Genomic DNA, 23,625 nt, shown 5'->3' on the forward strand with positions numbered 1-23,625 from the left:
TACTACAAACAATAAGGTTGAAGAGTTCATTGATTCTGGTTATTTTGTACTAATGTTATAGTACAATTACTATTTATATTTTTTTCCTTAATTTTATTTTCTAAATTATAACAACGTAAATATACTTTTTACTGACACGTGTGAAATGAATGAATAATTACTATGGTCTTAAAATCCGCCCACTGTTTCAATGACGCAGGACGAAGAGAAGTACTAATTACAAAAATAAAAAACTGTCCGTATGCAGTACGAATATGAAAACTCATGGTAAGGTATGAAGTCGTGGAAATATAGAAATTTAATTTTCATTTTTCTCTGTTTAATTTTATTCTGTGTTTACAAATACATATATTAAATACGTTTTCATGTAAGACGATGATTTATTCATTATTTTATACAAATACATTATTAAATTTCTTTATTTATATTATCGTAATCATAAGACAATCCTCATCAACATACGGTACGTAAAATGTATACAGTATATTATATACATTTAAGGGTAAATGAAACATACGTTCAGAAATAATATTTATTTAAGTTACAGATGGCTGATCGCGTATTAATATTGTACAACGATATCGCACGAACAGAACACAAAAACTGAACACTACAAATTCATACATAGTCACATTTAATATAATCAAAAAATAATAATAATTCAATTGATTAAATTAATCAATAATATTTACATGACACAGATAATTAATCATTAACATTATATCACATAGATAATAAATCGAGTGTGGCTGTAATATTTTTTTTTTTATTTTATTATCATTTAATACAAATGCATGGTTACATTAGACTCAGTCGTATAATTAAACACAATATTGACACAACTTAACATACAAACTGTGTGACTAGCGCGAGTTTTGTATGTTAACCACAAGTTTGAAACTCACACTGCATACGACGCGTTTAGAGTTTTTTATTCATAAATCAGCGAACTTTATAGTAGGGTATTAACCGTTTATTGAATGAGGCGAGAAACGCTGCGTAAGCAGTGTGACGATCCATATTTGTGGTAAGCATAGTGTGCAAAACTGAATACTGTAAGTGAGGATGTTTTACCAAATTACTATCAGTTTAGACGATAGAAACTCGTACTAGCGACAGTTAACATTAAAGCTTCTGATTTACGATCTTAAACGCGGAATTAAGGAATGTAAGTACATACACAGTTGTTGCTTAATTAATTTTAGGAATATTTACACTTTCATTAACAATATAGCTCAATGTGTTCGCGTTATACAATTTCAATATTATAACGAGAACGGATCATATAAAAAATACTATTTGTCTTCATTCATAACTCATCTGTTTCATTTGAAACGTTATTTTGTTTACGGAACGCTTTTTTTTTGCAAGATTTATTATACATAAAAACCTTAATATGTCAGAATCGCTGCTTTTTAGAATAGAAAAATTATTGCATATTGAAGTCCGTCACATAAATAATATATCTAAAAATAAACATTACACATTCTAAGAAATATCATCAGACTTTACCATTATAAATTTAATATGTAGTGACAAACTGAGATATCATTTACGTATTAATTCATGTGACGTCACATGCTTGTGATTGTAAAGTGGGTTAAGCCATTTTAATTAAAGAGCCATGAGTATTCAGATTCATAGACCACAAGAATACAAACAAATAAAGAAAATACACTCTAGCAGTATATATTAAAGTAAGACGAAATGTCATTTAATTTTTTCTTAATAATTCTAAGAAATTTGTAAAAAAAAAAGTATGTTCTATAACACGATTATATAGGAGAATTCCCTTTTCGAAACTAAATCGATGTGACTTTTTTGTGATTTTCTAACATATTCGCTCGTGCACATGACATGATTCGTCTTATGACGTTTGATGTTAATGTCAAGTATATAATGACGCTACGATTGACATCACGTATATACGATGTCAATGTCAAAAGTAGGTATTAATGAAATAATTTAAAACAATTAGTTTAGTCGCAAGTAACATTGTAGTGTTGTTCGTAATGGAATATTCTGAATATATGTATGTAAATGACTCCTATGCAACCTTCTAGAACTACTCAGCGATAAAATGACTTCTGAATGAATTAATGAATGAAGTTTTAGGCTTTAAGTAAGTTCTATAATATTATTAGATCCGTCCTCATACTTGATATAAATTTTTGCGTTTCTGTTATATATATCTATACAATTTAGATGAAATATTTTATAAAAACGGCTTAAACTACATCAAATTCTATAAACGCGTGACGATTTATGAAATATAATACAAAAAAAGAGACCATTTCATACAATTACTTATCTCTTAGTAGAGTGAATATAAGTTCTTTATTCTTATATTCTATCGTAAGTAATACAAATAAATACAGTGATCATAACCTCATTCACACATTACAGGCACTGGACGCAAAAAATATCTTAACATAATATCTGTTTCAATATCTGTGTATATTTGGAAGTAAGTTATCATAAGATGCTGTTACTTAGAATGATATTATTAAAACTAGTTTGCACATAATAGCGCAAACTGAAATGTAGTTGAATCTTCTCATAAAAACAGTTTTAAGGTTTTAGTTACCTCATGATACGACTTCAAACAAATTTTTCATTGGTACAAAGTGGAGTGGATCAACTACTTAATACTAATCATGTATACAGGTTATAGTACAAATTGGAATGGACCAACTATAATTAGCTTTCACTATATTGATGTATCATATAGTACAGTGTGGAATGGACTCCAAATAAAATATGTATACAACATGTACCAATTGGAATGAACCTACATATGAAAGATACTAATGGTACGATATTGTAGGTACGTAGTGGAATACCCCAACTGATAATACCTATCACGTATACTAGACTTAGTTCAAAGTGAAATGGACAAACAATAATTAGTTTTCACTAAGTTGACTTATCATTATATAGTACAATGTGGAATTAAATTTGTAAACAACAAGTACCAATTGGAATGGACCTACATATCAAATACTAATGCTGCGACATTGTAGGTACGTAGTGGAATGGAGTCATTATATAATATCCAGCAGAAGTTAGTAGAGTGGACTCACAGTATAATTCCTATGAACTGATGGTAACCGTCGTGGTGGTCAGTGGTAATGTGATAGTTTCCCAGGTCGACGTGGAGGGACGCTCTCGTATTCGTAACAGTTTGACTGAGGCCGCACTGACTCCTTGCACGACCGCTGAGAATTGTATCCGCCTCTACGACTGAACACACACACACATACATTAACGCACACATATATATAATATTCTTGGAATTGAAGCTTACGACTATAAGAATGTAGGCTAAAGCATCTAATTAAATGACTAATTAATGATTATTAATTTAAGCAATTCACGGTTTCTTTACTCTGTGTGAAACAAATGCCTAGAATAAAATTTCTAGTTATTAAGATAGCTTACAGTAGAGACACACTAATAAAGAAAATTTAAGCGCCTGTTTGTAATTTAAAATTAACCGATTATCACTACAAGCTTATTAAAAAAGTATAAGCGTTACACCTACATCTAAATAGCAATTTCTAAATTTCTCTGTCTGTCTGTCTGTTTGTTTCGTCTAATCTCAAGAACGGCTGGACCGATTTTGACAGGAATTTTACTCGTTAATAGTTAATGTCATAAGAAGTAACATAGAACAGTATTTAACTTAATTCCAAAAGGAGGAATATTTCAATTCGATAATGTTTGATATGTTATTACTCTTACAATTAAAGTCCAATTTTCAAAATTACTCTCGGTTCAAAAGGTCACCGATTTCTCGAGAAATCGAAGTAAACCTCATAAGGATGACAGAACGTATCTCAAAGGGAATTCAAAGTGTGGGCAAACCGCAGGCAAAATTTAAGACAAAGTACTTATAAGATCACCGCCCTCAATATAGGGCTTTGTGCAAATAAGTATATATATATATAAAACCTGATATATTAATTTATTTCTTTATTAAACATACAAATATTGTTATTATTTAATTCTATTGACGTATTAAAATTATTTATACTGTAAAGTTGTAAACGTCTTTGACGTCAGATTTCAAGGAATAAACAATTTATTGCTTTTTTCTTTTGTTCATCTAACGTCATGGAGTCGAGACTTGTTTTGTTGGGTTGGTTCTTATAAATGTGATATTTTAAATAAGATATACTATATATATGTACACTACATTATACGTAAGTTATAGGTGCTTCAAAATATAGTTATAATTTTTTTTTATTGAATGACTATGTAGGAATATATTTTTAATAATTAGTTAGCGTACAAGCCAGCTGCGTGTAGCTCCTTACCGGTTCCATTGAGAAGCAGGAAAAAAATCTTTAAAATTACTCTTAACAGCTAATAAATATATTGATTGATCGGATTAATTAATCGATTAGACAAACATTTCAATAGGATTATATTACTATATGTATTATATTTGTCATTTATAACTAATAGTAATGCAATAAATTCTACGAGAATTTAATTTAAAAGAAGTGTAAGATAATGAATTATCATTAAATTAATTATACTTAAATTTAAATTCAACTATATCGAAAAAAAAAATTAATATATGTCTGTCTGTTATCTATAAGCTACTTATCTGATTTAAAGACAATCTAATAATACATTAGAGTATTACATTACAAAATGTGTACAATAATATTAGTTTAAAGTGATGTTAGTCACGATCGTGTTCAGGGGAATCCCCCGGACGATGGTTGTTGTTATATGACGCATTTTGCTATAGAACCAGTTATATTTCTTACGAATTATTATAATCTTTTATAGCATTCTATTTATAATTTATATGCTGCTAATATGATGCAGATTTAGACTAGACCTGTAACGTTACCTTCCTATATGCTTACCATAAGATTGCACCGGAAAACTAAATTCGAGCCGTTTGTCGTTTCTCATTAAAACCTACGTTAAAACTGTGACGATACAAACTATATGCATCACGATTTCATTATTTATGGTGTTAATATATTACACAAGTCGTGGTGGCCTAGTGGTTAAAACTCCGCCTCTCATGCATGAGGTCGCAGGTTCGAAACCTTTTTGTTTTTTTTTTATGATAAAGGGGACGGAACGAGCAGACGGCCTACCTGATGGAGGTAGTACCGTCGCCAATGGACATCCACAAAATAATTTTGCAGATGCGTTGCCACCCATGTTTGGGGAAGAGAGAAAAGGTTGGGAAAAAGGAAAGGGCTACAGCCTCTCTCACTAATCGGATGAAACGCAGCCATTAAAGACTGCTTCACGCCGACCTTCTGTGAAAGGGTGGTACTTCCCCGGTTGAGCCAGACAATGTTCGAGATGCAGCAAATTGACTTGATTTTTCCGAATTATATGTACTTTCTAAGAGTATTTAGACCCCACTGAGATACGGTGAAGGAAAACGTGAGGAAACCTGGACTTATAATTTCAAATTATAAGTTTGAAATCGCCAATCCGCTTTGAGCAAGTGTGGTGATTAATGCTCTAACCTTCTCCACGAGAAGACGCCTTTGCTCAGCAGTCAGCTCCGATTAGTTGATGCTAAGATAGGTTTTTGAATGAGAAAAGGAAAACGCTTTGTATGTAGGTTAACAACGCAAACATAAAAGTAGCCGTACTAAGGGTAAGCATACAGGAGATCCACGTTCGATTCCCGTTCGTTACTATTCATTTTTCATCAATCATGTTCTTTAATTATGATCCATAAGGCTGCTTATTTATATATTAGTGTTTCGAATCATTCAAATTAAATTAAAAAAAAGTACTAGATAATTATTAATTTGTTTAAATATACGGTGAGTACATTAATTTCGCTTTATTTATATAAAGCTTATAGTCTGAGAGTATCTTTCTGGTAGGTATATTTATATATATATTTTTTTGTATATTATTATTTTTATTTCTATATTAACGTCCATTTATTTTCCGCACGTGATCAATTATGTGACCTCTATAGTATGCTATACTCGTGTATGTAAGTACTCGTGTAATTGTTCTAAAATAATTATTGTATTTCCAAATGACATTTATATTTCTGTAGCACGCGATTGTAGAATTGTTCTTGTATACTCTCCATAGGGAAATAAAATGTATGAATGTCTGTCTTTCAATTAATAATTATTAAACTGTTTGTAACAGAACTACTGTTAAATATCAAAATAGACTATATATAAATATAAAGTTTTAACTATAGTAAATTAGTACATCGGACCTCAGCTGATCATTAAACGAATTAAGGTCTCGTACATACGGGCGGTATCAGTCGATGTCGCCTGTGTGTATGAGCCGTAATATCCTTAATTCTGTATATATATATTGTTGTATATATTCACCTGTCTCTATCCCTGTGTGCTGAACGTCTGGCTTGTCCCAGCTGCACTTCGCTGAGTTTTTCACGACGAGCGCTACGAACATAAAACAATAGAGGTTTTAATACATCTATATATATATATGAGGTTTTTTTTTGTTTCTAGTAATCTTAAAATTCGAAGCTTTATAATACGATTATTGAAAAATTTTAACACATAAATCATACATATGTAAGTATAGTATATATTTGCTTATAGAGTGACTCACTTCAGCGTTTGTTGTATTTCTTCGTAGTTCACATAATGTCCGGTCGGACCCCACGCGTCGTTCATTGGCTAGAACAATACATTAATGTTTAATATAGATGTAGAAGAACCGAGTTTAGTGAGAAAAATGTGGACCAAATATTTTCTTAACCTTTATAATAATTTCATAGAAATCGATTCATTAGTTTTTTCGTTTAAGTGTAACAAACATGCATACATCCTCACAAACTTACTACTACTAAGACTTGGGCCTGTCCAGAACTAATATCAATTCATTATTGGAACGTACTTCGAAGGCTGGCCTAATAGGTTGGTTTCAAATTTGGTTATGTAGAGTTTGGACGGTTGAGGTGAGCATTTAACGCGTTAGATAGCCCCCTAAAACCTACACCAGGGTCGCAAGTCCCAGGCACTGTTGAAGCTCCACTCCCTGCTACGGGGTGTACCCGGCACCCGCACGGTGCATATATTATAATGCTAAGAAGTGGTCGTCCCTTTATAATATTATTATTAATATAGGTACGTTAGTATATACCGGTGGTTCGTGCGCGTGTGAGGGCGCCGTCCTGCCGGCGGATCGTCTCTCGCCGCTGCTCTGACGACTGTGACGCGAACGATCGTCCCTGATGAATTGAATAACTTGATATTAAAATGAACCTTATATACATATTTATAAGAGAGATTTTCCTACATTTTTATGTCGAACCTATTAAATAAGTACCGTATATGGGACTCATAATCAATCAATATAATAAGTACAAATAATGTAATACATAGTATTCTAACCTGTCTTCGTCTCTCGCTTGTCGGTCACTGTTAGTCGAGAGTGACTTCTCCGAGGTTCGTCCCGCTTGAGACCGCACGTATGTATCCACTTCTTTTTTTGGAGGTTTTCCCATTCTGTTTAATTTTATATATAGAGTAAATATATTATATTATCAACTCATTCAATTCATGTTTAAGGTTTGAGGCCAACAGCGTACTAAATAATAAAATCCTTCTTATATATAAAGGATATATAACATTATATACATATATTGTTATATACTGTTTATATTACACATACATTAAGAGTCAAATTCGTTAACTTTTTATTCATTCATTCATATTCATCAATAATATATAACAAACCTGAACATCGTGGATAGTGATTTCAGTAGCGAGGGTTTCTTCAGAGACAGCGAGGACTGTTGAGGTGAACCGCGGAACATGGTCTCTGGTGCTGTGTTGTCGTCCGTCAACCAATGCTTTAGAGCTGATTTAAAATAAAAAAAATAATAATATTAAATACAAATAAAAAATATACAAATAAAATCTTGATGAAATAAAACAAAATAACAAAGTTATCCATTCGCTTCTAACCCATTCGCCTATGACCCATCGACCTAATATTATTTATGTAATTTTTAAAATTCATACAAAATAAATGCAATAAATTTTAAAGTTAGTTTCTATTATATAAGAGCTTACGAGGATGTGCCCGTGAGTATATCGGTTCATTTCTGCTGGGGTTCCTTTGAGTCTCCTGGATCGCTGTCTGGAGAGATTCTAAGCTGGACGACTTCCGCATGCCGAGGGATGGACCGACTTGAAGTGCTGGAAGTTATGTATAGTTAATGTTTGAAGTATACTTGAAGCGGCTTCATAATGATCGTTGAATAGTTCATAATATGTTATTAAATATTAACTAATTTTACTATTTTTTTTTTTTTACTATTTGGTATATTTGTAATCTGAATACTTTTTTGATGTTTTCTTATAATTTTGATGATAAGATGTTAAATAAATGCTTTTAGTTTGACTGGGTTGGTATTACAAGGGGGGACGATTAAATTTATGTTGCGTGCTAGTCACATTAAGAGGAATTTTTGTACAGTTAAGATTTTTTCTCCTTATTCCATACTATATCTTAAAGAGATAATATCATTATACGTATAATGTATATGTCTTACCATGTATGGCTTTATTTTCCTTGATCTTCCTATAGGTCCCTGTAGTCTTAGCGTCCATGGCCGCGTGTCTTTTCTCCGACATAGACCGTCTCCCGACCGCGTCTCTACTGAACGCTCCACTCTCACTGCCAGATTCACCAGCACTGCCTCTGTTTATACCATAAATGTCATCATTAATATAATGTCTGATATGTCAAAACTATGGTCCAACATGGAATAAAAGCTGTTCGTCGAACATTTTGATACAAAAGGATGTATATTTTTGGTGATATAGGTATTTTGAGAATTAATTATTGGCTGACAACAAAAAATTTACTAGTAACTTGGAACGTAAAATATATTAATAACTATCGCTTCGTTATTTCAGCGTCTTGAATAAGACAAGGAATTATATTTTTATGTAGGTTCGTCTATGGTTATATGCTCATAAGATCTTCATTTTAACAGTCCCAATACCTGTTAGTGCCATAGTCCTCCTCTATAATGACATTATGGTGTGCGGGCGGTGATCGCGTCATGTGCACATGTCCCATATTGCTTCTATAGTGATGTCCATTGATGGTGGGTTCCTGAGTCGCCATATAGTAACTCTCGTTCCTCAAACCGGTTAACCTATCGATGACCGGGTTCCATCCGTCGAGGCGACTCCACTCGAAGCTGTCCCTCTTACTATCATGGGGTATGGTATCTTTGTCTCTCTCTAGATAGCCCTTGCTGTCATCCGATTGGTTGGACGTCCAGCTGTTATTGTTTATGGTGACTATTGAAGCGTGTTTCTTGCTGCCGCGCACGTCTCTGGTCAGACTCTCCTTTGAATCGGATTTGTTCTGATCGTCGATCGGTTTGTTCTCTTTGTCGTGTGCTGTGTTGTATATGACCGTGTTGTAGTTCTGTGAGTTGCTGTTGTCGTTGGAGTTGGTGGAATCGTTGCCGTTGGGAGGCGTGTCGTCCTTCCATCTAGCAAGACTGTCCATACTATCTGGAAAATATAAAAGAATAGACTATTTTAATATACACACCTTACCCTTCTCTCTCCTTATAAGTGTCTTTTAATAAAAATGAATAGTTTAAAATTGTATATAATGCTCTTCAAATTACATTATATGCCCCAAAGCCATGGATTCCATAATATCCACACCAAAATTTAAATCCAAGAAGGAAAAACAATAGGGCATAACAAACAATGGGAAAAGGTCATAGAAAGTAGAAGATAAATGTTTGGCAAACAAAATTGAGAATTAGTATTCAGGAAAGTTATAATGAAAGTGGTACCGGTTCTCCTGGCGATGGTGAGTGAGATGCTTCCTCTGACATGTGGCCGTGCGTGTAACAGCGCTCGTCTTAAGGTCTCCATGGCCTCCGCATTAGACTGACCCACCAGCGACACACCGTTCACACTCAACAACTGGTCGTTGGTATGCAACCTGAACCAACAATAATATACTATCAAATCAAATACCTCAGATATACTTATTTATTTTATTATAGTAAAATTATTATGTATTTAGGCAGTACTTTTTTGATTGATATCGGCATAAAATATTATTTGATTATGAATATTTAAACACAATTTAAAGTAAACTCATTTTGGGGTACCCAAATAATTAACTTTACCTTCCGTCCCTGGACGCAGCACCGCCGTTTAGAACAGATTTAATGAAAATACCAAGGTCATGGGGGTCAGGACCCACAGTGACCTTACCCTTCACGCTGATACCTAAACCAGCCTTCTCAGAGTCGTGAACTGGTACATCCAACCTTAGAATCAGACGATTGCGGAGACCTAAAAGCTGAAGAAATAAAAAACACATAAGACTATTAATTTTAGGTTAAATATAGAGGAAAGAATTACTTTTTATATACGTACAGAATTTGAAGAACTGTTGAGAACATCCTGTAGAGCTGTGTCTACAGGATGCTCCTTCAGAAGGTCATCTTTGGAGGAGCTTTTCGGTATCCGACCCCTGGTGGACCCGTTGTTATTATTGATCGCATTCACTATACTTGACACTCGACCGCCGTCTGACTTGTTAGCTTCTATAGGCTTTTGTATGGGTGTAGCGCCGATCGGCTTTTCAGTGTACTTTGTAGGACTCTGTTGCGGTTCTACCCTCTGAAATTATATGTTCTATTAATAATATAGATAGATAGATTTATATTTAATAATATTATGTAATTCAATGTCCACTATTAATCAGTGGATATTTATTAATATTGAAATAATAGTTTTTAACGAATACATGAAACAAGTTTCTCAAATTGATCTTAGTTTTTGCACGAGACGGTATGGATATTTATTCAATGCCATTTCTCATCATCCCAAGGACTTCTTTATTACTGTTGACTAAGTATATGGTTAATATTTATTGTATATACAATATAATTTATAATACCTGAGTCCGTTGTGTCAGCGCACGTTCGACAACGATCTCAACCGCGGCGTCTGTGGGAGTGTTCCTGAGGAGTGTGACCAGTTGCTGCTGAGTCCGCCCGGCCGCCGGCACACCGCACACAGACACCAGACGATCACCAGCACGAAGACGACCGTCTGATACAGCCGCTCCCTACACACATACATGTTAGTAGACCAAACTAGTTTGACACATGATAAGGGTACAGATTGTATTATTATGGGGATCCAATTATAATAGTCAAAGTCCTATTACACTGGATTACTGTATTATAGTATGGAATAAGCCCAATCTTATTATGTTTTATAACCATAATAAAATTTTACTTATGTTTAATAAGACATTGAACTCTCAAACAGGACTATTAAGTGAAATTTCATTTTTTTTTTTATTGACAATGTATAAAAAAATATAATTCCAAAGGCCGCACCTTAGGTAATATGTTCTTTATATATATGGGGCAGTGTCCACCGGTGGGGTTGTCTCTGGTGGTGATAGTGAATCCCAGGCCTTTCTCGCCCTTGACCAGAGTCACGGACACGGTGTGAGTGGCGGCCGGTTTGCTCGGGCTCACTGGAACTTCCATACCAGTAATCGCTCGTTCACTGTTACCTTTGAATAACCGGACGATTTAAAATTAATTACGGTTTAAAATTATTATCTACTATTCTAAGAAGTCTTTAACCAGTTTGCATAATTAATTAAGTCATTAGTGATTCTAAAATCGATTACACACTTGTGGTAGTTAACTGGAACTGAATTTATATTGGAACACTATGTTAAATACATATATTTTTTATTTATCTTTTGGTTAATGATAAATATTCAGACATTTATTATTATACAGTTATATGTGTAAAAGTGGAATTATGCTGTATCAAATAATAAGAAAACTTTTTTTTTATAACTTTGATAAATCTATGAAGTATTTACGCATTTTTTATATAGTGTAATTGTGTCTCAATCCAAATTTCATATTGATGAAGTCATATGATAAAAGCCTTGAGATACCTTCAGGTAATAAATCCAATGTCCTTTCTTGTACAGGATGTACGCTGGCCACATTGTTCACACCGGAGACCCATCTCAGCATGTCTTCTACTCTGTGTACATAACAAATATAATATCATAATAATATTGTAAAATTATATGTTTTGATGAGTGAGGCTAGATAATTTAATTGTTCTAACAAGTTATCAATTCAAATCATAGAAGTATTTTTTATACAATTTTTGTCCTGTTTCCGTTTCATTAATATTAAAAAAAAAACAAGCTATTGATATATATATATATATATATATATATATATATATATTTTAATGAAATCCATAATAAGACTTAAAACATTCTAAGTACGAAGACCTACTTATATAGTTATTTTTATATATTATAGTTTGATCCGTATCTAAAATAATGTCTATTTTTTCCTTTACGTAAAGATAGATGTTGCTATAAAAAATAGGATTTTTCAAAATTTTAATTCATCTGTATGTTTGTTCTGATTAATCCATGAAATATATTTTGCATTTTTTTCTGCCAAATAGCAAATATTGTTTTATTTCTATTAAAATGAATATAAATAATATTGAGAGAAAGTTTGCAATGAAGTGTCCAATAAATGTTTTATGATACCTGTGGCTTTGATCGTTAACTGGCGTGTCTTGGCCTAAGGGTTCCTTTCTCGCATCTCGAGGTAGACTCTTACTGCCGTATATCTGGACCCGTTCTGCTGCATCCAACCACACCCCACTTCTGGAATAATTAATTATAACTTGAATCAGACATTAATTCACAAACATTATATTGGCATCCTATTAACTAAGTTATTTTGATTAATTTAATGACGAATCCGTAAAGTTATAAATCTAAGCCTTAATCTTTAATCATTGCGATGGTCAAGCCTAGGTGATTAATTATATAAAACGTGTTAAATGTCTTATATGATGTATACTCGTATATGGGGAACATGTTATTTGTGTTCGACCAAAAAAAGGCTTCGATGAGGTTTGTATCAAAAACCAACAGCTGAAAATTCGTTTCCAAGATAACTGGGTTGACTGACAGAAAAAGCCATACGATGAATTGCATCAACACGACCATGTGTTAAATTGAGAATAAAATTGAAAATATCATCAAGAAATATTAATAGTTTATATTATGGTTTGGTAAGCAATGAAGTTCTGTGGATCATGTGGTTTTAAGACTTATTAATTGATTTTCATTATACGAGACACAGTTGTAACCGTTGCTATGAAATAAACGAAACGTCGATCGAAAACAGTAAAACCATAGTTCTATATAATTTCGTTGTTTCAAAAGTCATGAATATTACTAAATAAATATTAAGTCTGATATTGTCAACAGTCCTTAGCCTTAGTCCTTACTTATAGTTTACGTCATACAAGATAGATAGAGTCTACAGTTTCCCATTCATAAATCTTCGCATATAATAATATTAAAGTAGGCATATGAGAATATCTGAAAGTTTCACAAGTATGTAATTTCACAATTCAAACTTGTGGTACAATGACAGTAATTTTGTTTTAAATAATTAAAAAAAAAAATTAATCAGTGGAATTTCGAACATGGACTCCCAACTAGCTGGTATGTATTTTTAGCATATAATATTTATATATCAATATACTGTACCACTGTCAGAGACAGACTGGTTAGAACAGAAGTAAGTTTTAAGGCGAACCAGCAACAATAATTTATGTTACAGACGACATAAATGAAATATGTATATATCATGTAATGGGGGTCACTCACCCTGGTCCAGAGAACTGCATTGACAAGCGATTCGTCTGTCTCTGGAAGTGTCCGTGTTTGTCTGGGCTGACCTCTGGAGGTATCTTACTTTGACCTCGACTGGTGTCTTCCCGACACACAACCGCCGCCGACCATCTCTTGGTTTGATCTGATACCTGGAATTAATTTGATGACGAACTGTGATGTGAACTGATATCAAAGGTTTTGAAATCATAACTTCTTGTGGGATTGTAAATCGTTTCGTAGCGTAACGCGTAACGTAACATGCGACAAGTATTTCGAGTAATATTAAATTTAATGTGTATAATATTTAAGTTATAATATAAACTTTTTATAAGTCACACAATTTCTTTATTAAATAGTTATCAGTTCCGTCGGGCTTCCCGAAACGGACAAATTTGTTTTTAACGTGAAGTCCATGTTACCGCATTCTATTCTATTCTAAATACATCGAAATTCATTAAGTAAAAATTAAGATCAATTATAATATATAATTTTATCGGACAAATATTGACCTTTCATATCAGCCTTTGTTTCTATATTAAATGGCTTCTTTTGGGGCGATATTTCTTTCCACACCACTTGGGTCATATATACAAACGAGTTAAAGTTTAAGTACCTGTGTTTGAGGAGGTAAGGTATCTTGATGCAGGGTTGGTTCGCTGCCTCGTCGGACCTGAAGACCGTTGGCACTGTCGAGGTCTGCGGCGCCGACCTCTACGCACGAGTCTGTATTTGGAACCCTCATACTGCCACCAACACCGCCTCCGCCCTGAACGTTAATATTCACATATAATCAATGCAGCTTAGTCCCATAAAATACTCATACAACCATTTGGTACTCATATTTCAGAGAAGGATGATATATTATAAACTTATATCGCCTAAAAGTGGATTAGGGTTGACATTAGCACGTACTAGGCATCCTGTTTTAAGCTGCACAATAACGTGTCCGCTTCTGCCCATTTCCACATCTCAAGTGTTATCTCGACAATCATTTATGTTCCGTTAAGCGATCTCAGATTATAGTATAGATTATGGATACCGTAACAATACAATTACAGCTGAAGTGGATGTAATGTTAGCTGCGGTCAGTAGTTACCACAAGCAACTTAGCTTGCAGTTGAGGCCTTTAGTAGGAGTTTGTTCAATCTACGTGACGTTCCATATTTGCCTATGACTTTATTTTACTCATAATTCATGATTAATACAAAAATATATACAATAGGATAAGTGAATGTGTCTTTAATTCACATATACCTCCCAGGCTTTTGAAGAAGGAGTGTCTATTTCGAGATATTGAGACACTAATGCATAGATTTTTGTCAGTCCTAGTTACTAAGTAAACAAGAAAAAAGTATATGAAGAAATTATAAAAATTGCGTTAGCGTTAATAAAGTATAAGTATTCAGTACCTGTCAGAAATACTGTTAATATTATAATCTTGTTAACATATTATTAGTTTGTTATCTGGTAAACACCCACAATGAGTTTTTGTTACACGACCGTAATAAATACAGCAAGCATGCAGGCGTTAAAAATGATAACATTGTTGAGGTAAAAAATAGTTTGAAACAGCTCTTGTTTTATATGTATTCATATGAATAGATCTCTATAACTGAATATATTTTAGTATTATTTACTTTAAAATGTAACCGTATCTCACCCATTTCGAAGATTTCAAGCACAAACAGGAGGAAAAACTTTGACCCATACTGATGTAACTCCTTATAAATCGTTTTTTACGTGAAAACATTACGGTTAACGAAATTATAACACTTTTTGTTTAAACTTGTAAAATATTCTTATAACAGGTCACGACAAGTTGTAAAAATTTGATACTTGGTATATTCTACTTCCCGCGTAATAAAACTTTTAAAACACAAACATCCACACACATACAGCCAAATTACAACTAGACTTAATATTTTATATAAATTTTATAAATATATAAAAAAACTAATTAAGGGAAAATAAGTGCAATTTAAAAATCATGTGTAATTTATTCTTTAAATGTGCACAATATACTCTGCCAATGTCATCTATAAAATCACTTACCCTAAACATGTCAGGTGAGGCGGTACCGGCAGACGAGCCACTGGCGCCATCTGCTTGGGCTGCGCGGGGATGACTTTGGTTGGTGCACTCGGCTGTGAGGGTTTCGCGATCATCAGCTACATCGCGGACCTTATCATCTGGGTCTAGGATCCCTCCAGAGCTGGCGCGAAGCGCTCTTACTCCAACCCATGTCTCTGGTCCCTGGAAATTAATTAACAGTTACCTGTATGTTACTATCGATTTTAAATAAATAATTGCTATACTTAATAAACGTCATACACCAGACAATTTTTTATGACGAGTTCCATTTTATCTAGCGAATTTTAACGAAACCGTTAATAAAATACGTTTGTTATCTTTATATTTAAGTAAAAAACAATCTTGAATACTTCATAAAATATATTAATAGATTTTTTAAAAGGCAAAAATCTTAGAATTTCACCCAAAATTGCAAAGCTTTACTGAAACTGTATAAACGTGTGAGCGGTGACATTTTAAGGTGGTTTGTTCAATTTTTATTTTGCTACTTAAAGGAATTAATGAAGGTAGTATACAACAACATGAATGTTCCCACGCAGTATTTGCGCCTTTCAATCTATTCATTCTTGTGAATGCTGTGCTCCAATGCTATGTATAATGTGTACCTAAGTGTTCTGTCTGATGGTACAAGTCTTTATGTGTATGTCAGCCGAGCGATCCACAATCAAATACTCACAATGAATGCTCGAACATTACCTTCAACGCAAAAACGAGTATGCGAGCATTGATCCTTTTTTTATTTTTGGAATACTGTTTTTTGACCGGTATCATTCCGATGAACGCAGCCTAAAGGTATCTTATTTACGCTGGCTGATAAATATTTGACAATCTTATTCATATTTTAAAAGCCTAGATAGAATGCACTATTCGGAATTCAAATCGAACGAATTGCGCAATACAATATCCGTTTTCAAAAGTGCAAATAGTTTTTATATTATTAACATAACAAATGTTGCGTAAATGGATCGTGTATAATTCAACAGTAAGATCATCAGTACCGTACCCATGTAACTGTTCTCTTTTCGCGTTCCTTGACGACTAAACGGGCTCGTTTCTTCAAACGAGGCGGAGGTACCGGTGCCACCTCACACTCATCCATCTCTAGTTGACAACGTTAACATTTTCACACGCAAATAAAACTCACAATCCCTCACCACTTATATCGATTTCACTTGACTTTGTTAGAAAAGTTGTGAAACGAATTTCAGTTTGTGATTTACGTTTTTTGGTTGCATAAGATTTCTATTTGTAAACGCATTTTAATTAATAAAAGAATGCGTTGTATCTTAATTATAGTTATGAAAGCACTGACGGTTGAACATTTTGAGTGGCTCTACCAGGTCAACGGTGCGGATGAAGCCTTGACCTTCGCGCGCCGTCGACCAAACACGGCCTCTAGCATGCACCAGATGCTACATCTCATTAAGGTTCGCGTGATTCAGTAGGAATCCGATTATGTTAAGAGAAAATATCTTTATATAAAATACCGGCTGTTATAACAAACAATCTATATCAAAATAAATCGAAAAAGAGATGATAAATGCCCCACTTATAATGTTCTAATCCCGAATGAAATTGTATTAAGAGAAAAACGTGAAGATGCACGCTAAGAAATGAAAACGCTAGCGGTATTAAAGATTCCACGCGTCACACAATGTATGCTTTCAAAGATTTAATCTCATGAGGACTACTGTGTTACTTTATTATTATGAAATTAGTATTAATTATTATTTGTTGATTTTGAATTATAAATAATATAAAGTTCTTCGTTCATCTATTGTTAGTGTTTAAGAATTTCTTGTCACGTAAGCCGTTTGTTTGATAAGACATTGATTATCTCGGCTACCAATTTGTCGAAGGCCATTCTTGGAAACGGCGGAAATGCATTCGTTTAAGGCTTCAATACACGCGCCGAATGGTAAGTGATTAGTTTCGTGCGTCAATGAGATCTAAATTTAATGTAACGAATTAAAAACTATTAAATTTAATTTAGGATACAACAAAACGAACTTTTGATGACAAACATGAAGTACGTTATTTAAAAATGTATATGTGTATCGTACGCTTGTGAGGTTTAGGTATAGTCCTATAGAAGACTAAGTATATGAAATATTAATACTTGAAGGTAATTCACGAAATACCTATGCTAATACCAGTAACTCACACTTAACACAAATTGCAACGTCTTCTGTATATTTTTGCAACATCGAGAAATTCTTTTTGGGTTTCACCAACATGTTTTAAACAACTGAATTATAATAAGTAATAAGCGAAGTTGAGTGTTTTTTTTTTTTATAAGGTGATATAAAAACCTTTCCCGCTTTCAAAATTCTCAACTGATACATATCTTCGATATAGCGATTGATGAAATAAAGCTCGAGACATTTTTAATAATATTATATACATTGGTCTTTTTCTCTTTAAATTATATTATTTAGACTGGCACTGAAGTTAATAGAGCGTGTCACACAGACAGTCGCGTCGTGCCGCGGCGTAAACACTACTGATTACCGAAGGCAGCCAAAGATCGCAAAACACACAATTACTTTAAATAAAACCGAGAAAGAATCAGATTAACGTTATTTAATGAAATTATATATTTTTTTATCAATACTGATAATGAATTATATTCATATAGACAAAGAAAATATCAGAAATATATCTCACAAATAAATGTTAGTTTTTTTTGTTTGAACACTTTATAACGGCTAGTTTATTTAGATAAATGGAGTTTATGGAAATATCGTAAGTACTTTTAACTGGGATTCAGTAATTGAGTGCAGCTAGTGCCTAACCTACATAGCATATACATTTATTTAGAGACCTAACAATGAACTATTCGCAGTGAGTAGATTAGTTTATAACGCTATTTACATAAAAAACGCAAAATAGTCACGCTTTAATGCTTCACAGGTACGTTCTGTTAAAACCTAATAAAAAAGACATTTTGTTATGCATACTTTACGTTATATTAATTTATATATACTTAGATAGATCTACCCTTAGTACGAGTATTAGCAACAAAGTACACATAGTTTCATCCATAAGCCTGTTTCATACACAGACTATATAAAATTAATTTCAATGTTATCAACAATAGTTGATCAAGTTTTATGATTAGCGAAAGAAAACCTTAAATGTATGTGTTAGGGTTAATATTAGAAATTTGTAAAAACTGGTATACATAACAAATATGTTTGGTAATGTTATACAATATACTGTCACGAGGTCGACGACCTCAGTATATGAATATTAAGTTCGTCCCTAATCGCGCTCAAAACGTATGACAGACGGACAAGTAAAAAGAAATAATACTCAACCTACTTTAATATGAGTCATAACTCAAAACCTGTTTGAATATATTCTCATGTAGAATCACAAGCAAATAAAACATCAAATAAGCTATCAAGATTATAATTATCCCACATAATTATGATACCGATTAAAAATGCGAGGTGTTAAGACGTAAATAAAATATATTATAGTATGATTTTATTTGAAAACAAATTAAATTTAATTTAAAAATTGTAACCCACTCTTATAAATTTGTTTGAATAATTTGTGAAATTCTATAAATTACTGATAAGTTTTGAGTATCTTTTTAAGCAAAATCACCATTTACCCTGGCTTACGTTCACAATTCTGTGTGATTATCTGGGCATAATAATATATACACATATATAAAATTCTCGTGTCAGAATGTTCGTTCCCGCACTCCTCCGAAACGGCTTGACCGACTCTCATGATATTTTGTGAGCATATTGAGTAGATCTGAGAATCGGCTAACATCTATTTTTCATACCCCTTAGTGATAAGGGTTGTTCACCCTTAAACTTTTTATTTTTTATTTTTGAACGAATTTTTTTATTAATGTGGCATCAAAAATACATAAAACCCTAAATTTTTGTTTTTTTTATCACCAACTCCTACTTTTTTATATATGTATATGTATACACAATACGAGTGTATGTTTGTTTCGGCTAATATCTAAAATGGCTGTACCGTGTTTAACGGGACTTATTGGCAGGTAGCTGATGTAATAAAAAGTAACTTAGGATACTTTTTACAAGATCCCGGATGATGTTTCTTATTATTTTTCATACGCAGACGGAGTCGCGGGTAACAGCTAGTACACATATATATATTTACATTTAAGTGCTATGGTATTATCATTATCCAGTCATTTGAATTATAAAAAACTTAAAGACTATTAAGAAACTAAAAAAATACTGAAAAAAAAATTAAAAAAACGGTAACCCTTAATGCAAACCAAAATGCATTTCTGTGATGAGTGTAGGGAGTAATTTCCTTAGCGTTCATTATGTTCATACCTAGGGAGTTAAACTCACGACTACAAGGAGTGACTAAGTGAAGTGTTTGGGCTCAAAGAAGAAACAGTTATTTAATAAATGCCAAAAATTTTCTTATACAATCCTTAGAATAACTATACAAATATTCATGTAATGATTTTTGTTCAAGATGCAGTCTCAGTAAAACAAAGAAATGGTTTATATTCACACACCTGTCTAGAACGTTAACTGTTCCAATAACTTTAGTATTATAACTTATAAAATGTGCTGATTGTTTGTTAAACTTAAAACTAACCCGTTAAGATAGTCCGAATAAATTATATATAAAAATGTGGTATAAAGTTAATTACAGAAGAAATCCTTGCTGGCAAGACAACACTAACAAGAGACAAATCAGGTCAGCTTAAGCCGTTCTTCAGAATAGGAAGATTATAGAATTGTTTTAATAATTACAAAATTATAACATAGCATAAATTTGCATTTGTCTATTTACATTCAAGAATTGTATGTCAAGGTCTCCTGTAAGCGGTGAGTGGTGAATAAGTGTGTTTAGATTTATTTGCTATACATATACAAGCCTGTGGACCAATGATATATTGATATATAAAGTACATAGGTACATGATTATTATTAATGTAATAAATAGAACACAATTTTTTGACGAAATAAATATTCCAAATACATATATTGAAAATAAATTACATTAAATAAAAAACTGTTAGTAGGATCGTTTGTTTTAAGCATTCTGTAGATATAACACCTCAATTACGAATTCGAAAAACCATTCTTAGCATTGAGCGTGTGTTAGTAACTTATGGTAATACACACACACGTAGGCTATAATATTTTTTCTATAACCTAAAATAGTAAAACAAAAATGTATAACACGCATATTTGTATGTATAGTATTGAAGGCCTTGCTGTTGAAAAGTAACTACAAACATCTAATATAAAAGAATTCAACATTGCGTCCGTATAGTAGTATCCTAATATAATCTCACTGAATTGTCCAAATACAAATAATATACATAAAATATGTACAAATTAATAAAAGAACTTTACTCGTAAAATACATTTAACAAACGTCTATTAAAATGTTTTGGTTATCAATGTAACACGTTTATTTTTAAGCTCAATATACAGAGTTTTAAAACTCGTTTTTTTGTCCCAGAATTGAGCTGCTATAGTCAACAGCACATATATAAGTGTGTGTATGAATTGTGTTGTCAGTAATTAAAAAAAAACAAGAACGTCTTGTTAAGTCAATATTTGCGTAAGTAATTGTTAAATTACAAATACTTAGATCGTTAAGACGTAGGAAAATGGTTTGAAGAGAGCACACGAGCAGAATGCAAATTCGATCTTTAACAATTTTCAACCTGTGAGGTATTTTAATTTTCAAGTACATATAATAATAGATAAATATAAACCTATACATTTATTTTTTTATTATTAGGATATGTATACGCCTTTCAGTAGAAAATATGGAAACTGTCATTAAAATTAATTTCAGTTGTTATCAACGTTATCACATACAAATATTTGTCAAGGTGTGTACATTATCACATTCCATGTATGCATCAGTTCTACAAACTCAGTATTAATAGAAGCTCTCAGTTCAGTTCAGTTAATTACTTGACGAGAAAGACAATTACGTCCTCTAGGCGATATCATTGAATTCAAGGTTTTCTAAAACAATAGACGTGAAAACAAAGACAAATCTCAATTAATACAAAGCAACAGAAATTTATTATCGATTCCAAATAATGAGTTTAGTTAGTTAATCTGTTTGAGCTTCTTATTTCTAATGTATTAAGCCTCTTGAGATTCCCTTTGGCGTGGCTGGCTCATGTAAGGTCTTTGACCGTGTTGCGTGTATAAGTATCGTACCATCGACAAGGCAATAGCATCTACAGTGTTGACTTAATTATGTACTTTCTTCCACCACAATAGGAACCGTGAAAGTACACGTCGCGTATTAATAAGTCGTTATTAAATCGTCATTTATATCGATAACAATTAATAAAGAAAGAAACATGTATGTTTCTATAGAATAATGGATAATAAATCGTCTCGAAATGCATACCGAATAAGTTGATTACGTACCAAATGGAAAATTAAATAGGTAGAAAAGAATTAAAAATGACTTGCTTATATTTGAGCAGAATACTTTTTTTTATAAATCCCATCATGTATTTTTACGTAAGATATTACGAAAACTATCACATAAATCTCTGGTAACAGACGTGTTTAAAATATTGCATGTTTTATTTTATATGTATGTGCTATATATCAAGTTGTTATTATTGTATGTTTTATTATTACGTAGTTTAAGGTTTAAGGTTAAATTTTATTTCTTACCTTTTCATTGACCTTGGGTAATAAGTTCCTTTGGAGTTTTTGCACGGGATATGTTTGTCTCCATCCGAACAGCCGCACTAACTTGTCCGCCACGTCTTCACAGCGTGGAGTGTCTTTCATTTTATTATTTATTAATTAGAAACCATCAAATTTAAGGTCACCATCACTTCAATGCACATACTGTTTATTTTATGTAATACTATTTAGAAATGTCGCGATAAGTCGGCACGAAAAGCACTAATTGAATGACAGACGCATTCTCTTCAGCCTTGAGTGCGTTATCGTAGTGTTATCTCGACGACACTCCTACTTAATATTATAATTAACAGGTTTTTTAGGCTGTCTTAAATCAAACGATAGGCGTGCTCTCCAAATAATATTAGATTAGGTTTTTTCAAAGCTGTAATCTAGAAGAACTTGAAGAAAGTGTAATAGCGTGTTGTTTCTGAAGAAGGCAACAACAATCGTATATATATTTGTTTATAAAACATAGTATTGAGAATATTTTGATTAACTTTAGAATGAAATATTTTAGTTATTATATACTCCTCGCATTCATTATAAATCTATTAGTGGAGCGTTTTTATCTGTTGTTAACATTATTTTTTTTAATATTCTGAACTATTTAGTAACAAAAAAATACACAGATTAATTGGTGCTTGTCTCACTGAATTTCTACGTGGTTTATTTAAACCATCTAATTTGCTTTGTGATTTTTTAATGCAACAATTCTTATTATATTCTCTAAAATAGTTAATGACCTAAAAACCGCTGAGTCAGGACTCGAATAAATAACAAAATGCATATAATTGCAGTTCTTAATCACTGGTTAATCTTGCCATTGTTGTGGGACAGTACTTTAGTTTATGAATGAATGCGTATTAAGGCACTAAATAAGTACAATTGATTTGAATGGCTAAATTACAATATATTTTTGCTTAGGACCTCTTCGTTAGCAACACCTTCCAGATATTTGAACAATTGACTATAAAATTGTACAATCTGTTACCAAATAACGACTGTAGCCATTGTTAGGATCGCGGTGAAGATAGTGTGAGAGACTTGTTTAATTAATGCTAACAAATATTATAAATTAAATAAACATTAAATGAAATTAATTGAACCCTTTTTT

At 32.5% G+C, this 23,625-nt stretch overlaps 1 protein-coding gene across 6 annotated transcripts in view; it reads right to left on the reverse strand.

The window, feature by feature from the left end:
- LOC116767187 (partitioning defective 3 homolog) overlaps positions 1–23,625 on the reverse strand; it is a 41,046-nt gene that overhangs the window by 6,414 nt on the left and 11,007 nt on the right. For 3 of the 6 annotated variants that reach the window (XR_009753568.1, XM_061527177.1, XM_061527178.1), the window contains exons 2-20: positions 15,784–15,984; positions 14,345–14,497; positions 13,726–13,880; positions 12,589–12,708; positions 11,968–12,059; positions 11,387–11,568; positions 10,939–11,109; positions 10,413–10,658; positions 10,160–10,335; positions 9,818–9,969; positions 9,002–9,524; positions 8,546–8,694; positions 8,064–8,189; positions 7,725–7,848; positions 7,380–7,493; positions 7,129–7,216; positions 6,595–6,662; positions 6,351–6,422; positions 3,084–3,243 (exon numbers count right to left, since the gene is read on the reverse strand). Coding sequence is in view for 5 of the 6 variants with exons in the window: in XM_061527177.1 (XP_061383161.1) it covers positions 3,123–3,243; positions 6,351–6,422; positions 6,595–6,662; positions 7,129–7,216; positions 7,380–7,493; positions 7,725–7,848; positions 8,064–8,189; positions 8,546–8,694; positions 9,002–9,524; positions 9,818–9,969; positions 10,160–10,335; positions 10,413–10,658; positions 10,939–11,109; positions 11,387–11,568; positions 11,968–12,059; positions 12,589–12,708; positions 13,726–13,880; positions 14,345–14,497; positions 15,784–15,984 (3,033 nt within the window). In the remaining variant the exon portion in view is untranslated. Of the gene's footprint in view, positions 1–2,956; positions 3,244–6,350; positions 6,423–6,594; positions 6,663–7,128; positions 7,217–7,379; positions 7,494–7,724; positions 7,849–8,063; positions 8,190–8,545; positions 8,695–9,001; positions 9,525–9,817; positions 9,970–10,159; positions 10,336–10,412; positions 10,659–10,938; positions 11,110–11,386; positions 11,569–11,967; positions 12,060–12,588; positions 12,709–13,725; positions 13,881–14,344; positions 14,498–15,783; positions 15,985–16,825; positions 17,198–22,493; positions 22,803–23,625 lie in introns of those variants that run through there. The other 3 variants (XM_061527176.1, XM_061527179.1, XM_061527175.1) reach the window with 3 other exon arrangements.

Source organism: Danaus plexippus, assembly GCF_018135715.1.
Source record: "Danaus plexippus chromosome 9 unlocalized genomic scaffold, MEX_DaPlex mxdp_24, whole genome shotgun sequence".
NCBI lineage: Eukaryota > Metazoa > Arthropoda > Insecta > Lepidoptera > Nymphalidae > Danaus > Danaus plexippus.